The sequence below is a fragment of the Podarcis filfolensis genome (assembly GCF_964270895.1).
Source record: "Podarcis filfolensis genome assembly, chromosome: 4".
Classification (NCBI taxonomy): Eukaryota; Metazoa; Chordata; class Lepidosauria; order Squamata; family Lacertidae; genus Podarcis; species Podarcis filfolensis.
The window spans coordinates 100,639,622-100,649,467 of record NC_139607.1 but is presented as its reverse complement, the minus strand read 5'-3'; the positions used below and the strand labels follow the sequence as shown (position 1 = coordinate 100,649,467).

The following is a 9,846-nucleotide window of genomic DNA, read 5'->3' as shown; positions in this document are numbered from 1 at the left end:
CCTTTGTAATTCCCTCCCCCTGAATATTAGTCAGGCACAGACTCTGTAGTCTTTTCAGCACCCGCTGAAGACTCTCCTCTTCTAGCAAGCTGTTGAAGTCAAGATCTTTCCCAGGTTGCATCTGTACTGGAATAGTTTTCATATGTTTGTATCACTTGTTGTTTGCTGCCCTGAGATCCTCTGGGAGGAAGGGCCGCCGGACAGAACTTAAAGAAAACAATGTTTTCATCAAGATATGCATTTTTACATACCTTATGTTTGGAGAATTGTGCCTCCAAATTTGGAGAAGTTTGAACTTTGAAGGTTAGGTGTTTCAGTTCGCTTATTGGTTTGGGAGATATGGATCGGGTAGGTTTGCCTACTAGCACATCTCTCTCCCATCCTTACTCCCTAATCTGGAGAGGTGGCAGCTCACTGACAGAGCACCGGTTTTGCACTCAGAATTCCCCAGCTCTCTCCCCAGGATTTTGACTCAAAAGGATTGCAGGATTGAGATACCTGATCAGCGGCTAAGAGCCAGGAGAGACCTCACTGGGCTGACTCAGGAGAAGGCAGCTTCATATGCCTACCCCCAAACCCCAGCTTCTGACCATCCCTCGACCCACACACTTCCAAGGCTCACTTTTATTTTTTGAAAGGACAGTTGAGATTCTCCAGAAGTTGAACGAAGCACCCCATACCTGTTCTTGCACTTTCCTGACCCAATCGTGGACAAAGTGTGATGACTTCTGTAGACTCCCCATAACATGACATGTTCCAAACAACACTTCCCCTGGAGTCAGACTAACTTGCCCCAGTGTAACTGACACAAACTTTTAATAAACGCACAATGCCACAGGATATATTATTGTCAGTGTAAGCTTTCTTTTATACAAAAGCGATTACTCCTGGAAGGAATTATTCCAGCCCTTACTGGTTCTCTTCTTTGAGAGTCCATGTAATCCAGTAGTGACAGCATCGGGCTTTAGAACAGCCAGTCCACCCAACTCTCTTGGACGAGGTCGTTATCTCAGTTCTCTGTCCGTAAAATGGGCACGTTAAGGTGCCACTTCCCTGTGCTGTTACTATACGTAAAGGGGATATCGTGATGAAATTGTAGGGCGTCGCTGCTTCCTCCATGAGGATAAGAAGGGTTCAACCATAAGGATTCTCCTTCTCTCTGTAGCAGACCAAGGCAGCCTCCTCTTGCTGCTGCCGTTGCCCAATTTCCCACTGCTCTTCATCTTGAACCAGCAAAACAGAACCACAGGCTTCCCTCCAGGAAGGAAATATAAGACATTGCACCCAAGGTGGTATGCAGCGTCTAATGATCAGCTTGGGGATCCTATTGTTACTGACAGGTGGGTTATATGTTTATGTATAATATTTATATCTTGCCCTTTGCCAAATGGCACTTGGGCAGCTAACACCAAGTTGTATGTACAAAAGGAGGAACGGATAAAAGTGCCAAAACACAGCACGAGGAAGTCTCCTCTATCTTCAGTCTCGTTCTGTTCACATAGCAGCTGGGACTCATGCTTAACCTCTGCAGCTCGGCCTCTTCTTTTGGTGGAATAGAAATTGGTTCTGGTGCATTGGTCAAGCAGCTGACTCCTGGACCACAGACGGAGGGCTGGTGCCAGATTCTCTGCGGGCTCCACTCTCCTTCTTTTTTAACATGAAGTATAGAATGCACAGCAACGCAAAGCAGCTTGCTTCCAAAAAAATCTGAAGGCCAACAAACCTGAGGGCCCAAAAAATTAAAAGGAAGAAATCAGTGAGGTCAAAGGGACCACAGTGCAGCATCTACCTGCCTGCCTAGCCATCCTTCCATTTTAAAATGGATGCCAGGCCTTCTTCTCCACTCCCCAGGAATCCAAAGTCTGCCACATGCCCTGCCTTGGGCTTGAAAGGACTACTGTGGCTAAAATTAAGATTCATACAACTAACCCTATCTTCTGACCTAGAGGAAACTTCTGAAAGTCATCGTTATCTGAAGACATGGCCTGCACAGAAGGAGGAAACTCAGTAAAGCCAAAAGCAGTTGAAGGGCAAGTGTTATGCACCTGGCCACCTTTTCCATCTTTGCCAAGCTAAGCAGTTGGCTCCTTACGTCTCTCGCCCTGACCTAGCCACTGTGATCCATGCGACGGTCACCTCCAGACTGGATTATTGTAACTCGCTCTACGTGGGGCTGCCCTTGAGACTGACCCAGAAACTCCAGCGGGTGCAGAATGCCGCGGCGAGACTCCTTATGGGGTCTTCGCTGCGAGACCACATTCATCCGGTACTATACCAGCTGCACTGGCTCCCGGTGGAGTACAGGATCAGGTTTAAGGTGCTGGTTTTAACCTTTAAAGCCCTATATGGCCTAGGACCCTCGTACCTACGGGACCGCCTCTCCTGGTATGCCCCACAGAGAAACCTACGGTCTGCAAATAAAAACATCCTGAAGGTCCCAGGCCTCAGAGAGGTTAGGCTGGCCACAACTAGAGCCAGGGCCTTTTCGGCTGTGGCTCCAATCTGGTGGAACGCTCTGTCACAAGAGACTAGGGCCCTGCGGGACCTGACATCTTTCCGCAGGGCCTGCAAGACAGAGTTGTTCCACCAGGCCTTTGGTCAGGGCGCAGCCTGACTCCCTCCTCTGGCAACCTGCACAGAATTTTGCTTAATGGTTGCCATCAACTTGATTTTAATTAATAATTAATTTTTATAATGAAATATTTTTAAAATGTTGGATTATTTTGATTGTTTGACTATTTGATTGTTGTTAGCCGCCCTGAGCCCGGCTTCGGCTGGGGAGGGCGGGATATAAATAAAATTTATTATTATTATTATTATTAACAGATGGCCAGTCTTGTGGGACTTTACATCTATTTTGCTTTGTCTTGCTTTCACTTCTCTGTATTTTAAAATTGCTGTGCCATGAGATCAGTTGCAATGAGGGGCAGGGTATGCATTCTTTAAAAGAAGCAAACTCCATCTTTTGCTGTTGCCTTTCAACCTGACCCTTGTCTGTAGATAGTATTGATGCCACAAACACCCCCCCCCCAAATTAGTGACCTGTTATGGGGAAAAAGAGAGGGGCTCAGTAGGAGGCTTACCTGTGCCGGAATAATACATTGTTATAGTATCTGCAGGCTGTTCTCTTTTGGCACTTGTATTGCCACAGGACGCAGGCTGTGTCAATGAGGCTACCGTACACCACTGGCGCAGGCAACCAGGCTAGAAAAGCAAGCAAGAAGTTCATGCCACGTAAGAGCTGGCCTCCCCCAGACCTTTCCAACAGCAGCCCTGATATTACCAGATTTCAGCCTGGACCACTTTGCCATTTTGCAGGTTTTGGAGAACTGAAAGGGGTTAAAGAAGCACTGCGTTGAAGTCACCCAAGCAGCTTGGAAACTGCTTGCTGGCATCGCAGTAAGAAATAGGGAAATAGCCAAGCAGTTTCACCTGCAGGGCAGAAGAGAGTCACTGCCCCACAAAATGCATGGGGCCCCAATCACTGGCATCCTCTTTTGGAGGAGCCTGAATAAGGAAGGCACTTCATTATTACATATGCCTGCAATGCTGTATTGTTTTTAATATTCAGTTGGAAGCTGCCTAGAGTGGCTGGGGAAACCCAGCCAGATGGGTGGGGTATAAATAATAAATTATTATTATTATTATTACTAATGGAAAGAGCAGCTTCTGCTCAGTTTGTTACTGGCTGATCTAGATAAGAGAGACAGATGCCTCCACCCCATATCTATGCTACTGCATGTTTACTGTATTCCATTGTAGTAAGAGCAATGATTGTATTTCAGGCCCCCTGTCCCTCCATGTGTGTCTTTTCTTTAAAAAAATAAATTTTATTTGGTTGTATGTGTGTGTCTTTAATTTGAGGGGCTCAGTAAAAGGTACTGGGGTAAGTTAAATTGCAATGGAAATGTACGTGTGGCAGGGGGACAACCACCTATCCAAGGTACTGGTGGGAGCCAAATGATCCCAACATGGTTAACACTTTCCTTTAACAGTGCAATAGCTATATCTCCACATTTGGGGATGAGGTGCAACCAGAAGTGATTTTAGACACAGTTGGTGGAACTGCCCTGAAGCTAAAAGAAACTGGCAAGAAACAACAACCAATACAAGATCTGTTTTGAAACGCCAGGTTCAGAAAGACTTCTGAATATTTCTGTTTATGTAGTTGAAAAGTGCAACACCCAGTGAAGAGGGAAATTTGTTATTTCAGATGATAGTGGTAGCACCAATTCCATATGCAAAATATTGGTGGAGAAAGGAAATGCCCCCATTTGACGGAATGTCACATCAAATTGTGGGAAATGGCTGTTTTGAGTAAAATTACTTGTGTATGTTTCAGTTCCACAAGCAGAAAAAGAGGGTAAACAGATCTGAACAGGACTGGACACAACTTAGATAACTTTGGGGTAGTAAGCAGGTGGAGGTTATTATAATTCTCAATTTTATGAAATGTGATTATGATTGCTTTTAAGGCTTACATTTTCTCTTTCTACTCATTTTTTTAATTTTACCACCTATTTCCCCCCTCTTTTTATCTTTTTTATAATTAAGAACTAGATGGACATTTCTATATTATTATTGATTACATATATTATAATCTCACGAACTGTGTGTGTGTATATCACTATTTACTATGATTTATTTGTCATTAAGAAAACTGATGATAGCATATGTTTGATTTTAAAACAAAACAACAACACCTACTTTATGTTGATGTGGCAGATAAAATAAGGCGGTGTTAGCTATTTCATATACAGTCATACCTCAGGTTGAAGTAGCTTCAGGTTAAGGATTTTCGGGTTGCGCTCTGCGGCGACCTGGAAGTAACGGAGCGTGTTACTTCCGGGTTTCGCCGCTCGCACATGCACAGACACTCAAAATGATGTCATGCGCATGCACAGAAACAGTGAACCGCGCATGCACGGACTGCGTTCACTTCATGATGCGAACGGGGCTCTGGAACGGATCCCGTTCGCATCCAGAGGTACCACTGTATTTTGGTTCTTTTTCTCAAGAAGGGTTTGAGATGAAGAAAAACATTGCATTAGTAAGCAGGGGTCTGCCAGGCACAATGGGAATTACTGTATTTTTCTGTGTATAAGACTAGGTTTCCCCCCTAAAAAATAATGTCCAAAATGTGGGGGCATCTTATACACAGGGGCCATCTCCCCCATTTTCTTAAATTGGAGTCCCCCAAAATAGGGGTCGTCTTATACATGGGGGCGTCTTATAGATGGAAAAATACGGTAATATTGTTTGGGGGGATCATTACATTATCACCCCTGCATAATTGCGCACCTGTACTATAAAAACTTATGTTGTATCTTAAATTTGGAATAATTATTCAGTATAGTGTGTGTGTGCTTTGACTATGAATTTATTGGGGCCTATTGGACCCCAGTCAAATCTGTAAATGCTTCTTGAATGTGTCCACAAGTTAAAATGCACAGAAAGCAAAGATTGCTCTGGCTTCTGAGATTTCACCCTGCACACTCAACAAGTGTTCGAGTTTTCTGTACAACCACCAAGGCTGGAAATTTCCTTTTCAGGATGCGAAATTCACCACCAAACAGCAAACTGACTGTGCCCCAAACACACAGGCACCACTTGCCTCTGACTTACCTAGAACTCTCTGCATGAGGAACTGTATCCCTATGGCAAAAGACTTATCTTCAGGGTCAACGTTTCTGAAAGAGAAAGCCAAAAGGGATTGGTGGGAGCCCAAGGGACATGTCTGCAGAAGGCTGTGAGCCCTTGGGGACTCTTCAGGCTAGGTGATCTGCTGCTACGCTGGAAAACAACTGCTTGCAAAAATGTGCACATTAGTTGAAACTGCATGCAAAAATGTGCTTATTGGGAGAAATCCACAACAGAACTTGGGTAAATTTTCATGAGGGTTAATAACCATATATATGCAAATTGCTGCAGAAATCTGGAAAACTGAATTTAAGATTGGAAGGGGGGGGATCAACTAAGAGAATTGAAATGGACTGATCCTTCCAGCCCTAGCTCCAGCTTTCTGCACATGAGGAAATGCAAGGTGTATTTTTCAGAAGAGATGCTGTTCTCTTTCCCTTGCTGCTCCTAGTGCCTGGAACTTCTTTTCGAAACACTTTGTGGTGGCACTTCCTTCTCGCTCTCTCCCTTAAAATCCCCCCTGAAACTCACTTTTCACAGGAGGCTTATGCCCTTATTCCTTACTCCCACTGAACTGAGCTCAAGAGAGAGCATTTAGCTGCATTTGTTCATATTCATATTTTTGCTTCCTTTGCCTTTCCCATTCCTGCCCCATAGCTGCCATCTCTTCCATTGTCAAAGTTTAGACTATAGGCTCTTTGGGGGCTAAGAGTCTGTCAGTGAAGTGCCATGTAATTCCCGGTGAACACTAATCAATAAACAACTGGGCATAAACTGTTGGTTGTTTTTTTTAATGAACCACCTCTTCCCTCCCCTTTGTGAAGGACAGGCATTCAAATACAGCAGAGCCCACAAACACATCTGATCTAGATTCCTTGACAGAGAAAGGCCACTGCTCAAATGTTCCTAGGAAGTACTTTTAAAATGTCACGAAGTACCTCAGAACAAGCACAAAGCCCGGCGTGTGTGCGAGGCTCCCCAGGAACGTGGACAAGGAGGCGATGGTCACAAAAGGCATCAGGAATTTGGAACAGTGGAAGCTGCAGCTCCCAGGTGTAGCATATCCATAGCCGCCATCGACAACAATGCAGTTGCAACTGGTGTAGTTCTGAGGGAAGGGGCAGGAAGTCAGAGAAGGAACAACGGCAACAGTACCAGGGGCAGGTGGGAGGAAAGGTTAAGATTGATCTCCTCCTTCCCTTCTCCCCATTGCCATTCCCCCATCTTGAATAAGGAGCATCCATTAATCTAAAAGCATGAATCAAAGAAGAAGGAGGAGGAGGAGGAGGAGGAGTAGTAGTTTGGATTTGATATCCCGCTTTATCACTACCCAAAGGAGTCTCAAAGCAGCTCACAATCTCCTTTCCCTTCCTCCCCCACAACAAACACTCTGTGAGGTGAGTGGGGCTGAGAGACTTCACAGAAGTATGACTAGCCCAAGGTCACCCAGCAGCTGCAGGTGGAGGAGCGGGGAAGCGAACCCGGTTTACCAGATTACGAGACTACCACTCTTAACCACTACACCACACTGGTGTAGAGTTGGAAGGGACCCCAAGGGTCATCCAGCTCAACCCTCTGCAATGCAGGAATCTTTTGCCCAGCATGGGGCTCATGTGTATTTCACATTAGCAGTGCCCATTTTCAAGCCTGCCTGAGGGATACTGACCCGATATCCTGTATGTGGAGGGGCCTGAGTGTGGTTCCTTAAGGCCTAACTATGCATGGCAGGCAAGAGCATGTAGCGGACTCTGGATGACAAAACAAAAGAGGGCAATTTGCAGCAGAGGCACGGAAGAGGTAGGGACACCTCCCACCTGATGCTTCTCCACTCCAAGCCCACCACTTTCCTGACCACTTTCCTCTTGCAGGCTTCTTTATGAAGATCTAGAAGAATCTATACTCACCAGAACTTTCTGTGTTTCGGATTCGATATTTAGCCCCGTGCAGCCAGCGTAGCAAGGGGAGATGTATTCAATACCATTCGCACCACACACAGGGTTATAGGCTGACGGGGAGCATTTGCACATTTGGTTACAATCGAAAATGTGTTCTTCAATTCCAGAACTGCAGAAGGAAGAGCACAGAATTAGGTCAGCAAGAGCATCATGGCCCTGGGACATTTTTGCATGCGCTTGCACAAAGGCTTATGCAAATATTTATTGGGGCTGTCATTCAGTACAAGACACCATAGTCAACTGATTGTATGAGTTTTACTTGATTAAATTGGCTTGCCTTTGCACATGAAATACATCTGAATACAAAAAGCTGGAATCTCAACTAAAGCATCCATGACAGAGTCTTCGTATGTGATGCTTACACGTGTCACAGCGGGCGGCATCCCAGTGCCAGCAACTGCTGAGCACTGCAACATGTGCTGAGAGGCGTAATTGCAGCCCCTCAGGCTAGAACCTTCTCGATCTGGCCTGGCTCCATATTCCTAGCTTCCTTTATGAGCCGACCTTGTTGCTTGAGCTGTGGCTCTAGAGGACCTTTTCATTTCCAGTCTTCTTCTTCTGCCCTGACTTTCTCCATACTGCAGACACCCTTTAATTCCTAAATTTGCTGCTCTGGTGGCCTTGCATTTTTGCTAAGCTTAGTTCCTGGTTCTCTCTCTTCCCCCACCCTCCTCCCCTTCACTACCTCTGTGACAACAACTGATAAATCTAATTAATCATAGTATCTATAAAGCAATGTTGGGGAACCTTCTTCAGTCCAAATGCCACATCCCCTCAGAGGCAACCCCTTCTGGGGGCTTCCTAACCGTGGTGGGAGTGCTAGAGGCAGAAGAGGGGTGTGCAAAAGAGGGGTGTGCAAAAGATGTGACAGAAGGCCAAGAAAAGCCTGCACATTCACCCACAGGCCCCATGCCTATTATAGAGCAGCTTGGGACTAGATCCCATACACCAACAACTCCCAAACCCACGCAAACTTAGGAATGGGTCAGTGTTGAGAAAAGCAAGAGGGGTCGATGAGAAATGGCAGAGATCAGAGGTAGTATGGAGAAGCATGAGAGGAGGAGTAGATGGGAATGCAAGATGGAAGAAGCTACGCAAGGTTGTTACCAGAATTTGGAGAAAGGTTGGGGGGGGGGTTGCCCCTCCAGCAGACATCATACATACCCCCACTACCAAAATCAACACAATCACGCCCGCAAATGTTCCCACAAAACACTTCATCACACAGTCCCCGCCCCCATCTCTATTCAAAGGGGTCTCCACTGCACAATACCAAATGTAACAGTTCACTGATAAATGTATCTATGTATTGGCTGAATGGGAAAACTTTAGAAAGTCATATAAAATCACTCCAATATCGGATTTGTGCCATTCCAACTTTGTTCTGTTCAGGAAATGAATGGCTACCAAGGGGGGAGTCTGGGAAGTGGGCAGCCATAATCCCTGAAGCCCAAGATCACGTACCCAGCAACCGCTTGCATGGGAGATAATTGCTGGCATCCTGGCTCTGAGTGCCAGACAGTAGCCATCCTAACCTCAGTTGGTTAGGATCTTGGTCAAGACAAAAGAGGTGTGGTTAACTTGGCCATGTACATACTCACCTTTGTTTTACAGTGGTACCTTGGTTCTCAAACGCCTTGGTACTCAAAACAACTTGGAACCCAAACACTGCAAACCCGGAAGTAAGTGTTCCAGTTTGCGAACTTCTTTGGGAAGCCAAATGTGCTCCGATTTGAGTGCCACACTTCCATTTTGAGAGTTATGCTGAGGTCTGTCTGTTTTTGCTATTTATTTTGCAGTTTCATTTTTGCTGCTCTTTTTGTTTTGTTTTTGTGATTGTGTGAGGACCCTTTTGCGGAGGGGCTGGGGAACAACGACCCTGCTTCCCCATAACAGGCACCCCTTGTGGGCCGACAGTTCATTTTTGCGGGTTGTGTAGCCGGCGAATTCTGGCCCGGGGCTGCTGCTGGGCCATCCCCTCCACACCAAGTCAAGGACCCGGGAGATGACCCTATCTTTCTTGGAATGGTGTGCAACTTCTTGTGCCTGAATGGGGCGGTCAGGAAGCAGCTCCAGGCTCATAACCTCTTGTGCAGGTGCTGGGTCGGGGCCTGTTTCCGGTAGTGGTAGCCTGCTGAGGGCGTCTGCATGGCCCATCGCCTTCCCAGGGCGGTGAATCAGTGCATACTGGTAGCTGGCAAGGAAAATTGACCACCTGAGGACGCGAGGAGACAGCACTTGGGGGGTCTGC

The 9,846-nt window shown here is 46.1% G+C and overlaps 1 protein-coding gene across 7 annotated transcripts in view; it reads right to left on the bottom strand.

Moving 5' to 3' along the window:
• Positions 1-842: 842 nt before the first annotated feature.
• Positions 843-9,846, bottom strand: part of SLCO2B1 (solute carrier organic anion transporter family member 2B1) — a 76,870-nt gene continuing 67,866 nt past the window's right edge. For 6 of the 7 annotated variants that reach the window (XM_083609864.1, XM_083609865.1, XM_083609863.1 and 3 more), the window contains 5 exons: positions 7,545-7,704; positions 6,579-6,748; positions 5,626-5,690; positions 3,084-3,204; positions 843-1,723 (listed from right to left, as the gene is read on the bottom strand). In XM_083609864.1, the coding sequence (XP_083465990.1) occupies positions 1,579-1,723; positions 3,084-3,204; positions 5,626-5,690; positions 6,579-6,748; positions 7,545-7,704 (661 nt within the window). In that variant the 3' untranslated portion in view covers positions 843-1,578. Of the gene's footprint in view, positions 1,724-3,083; positions 3,205-4,680; positions 4,821-5,625; positions 5,691-6,578; positions 6,749-7,544; positions 7,705-9,846 lie in introns of those variants that run through there. The other variant, XM_083609868.1, reaches the window with a different exon arrangement.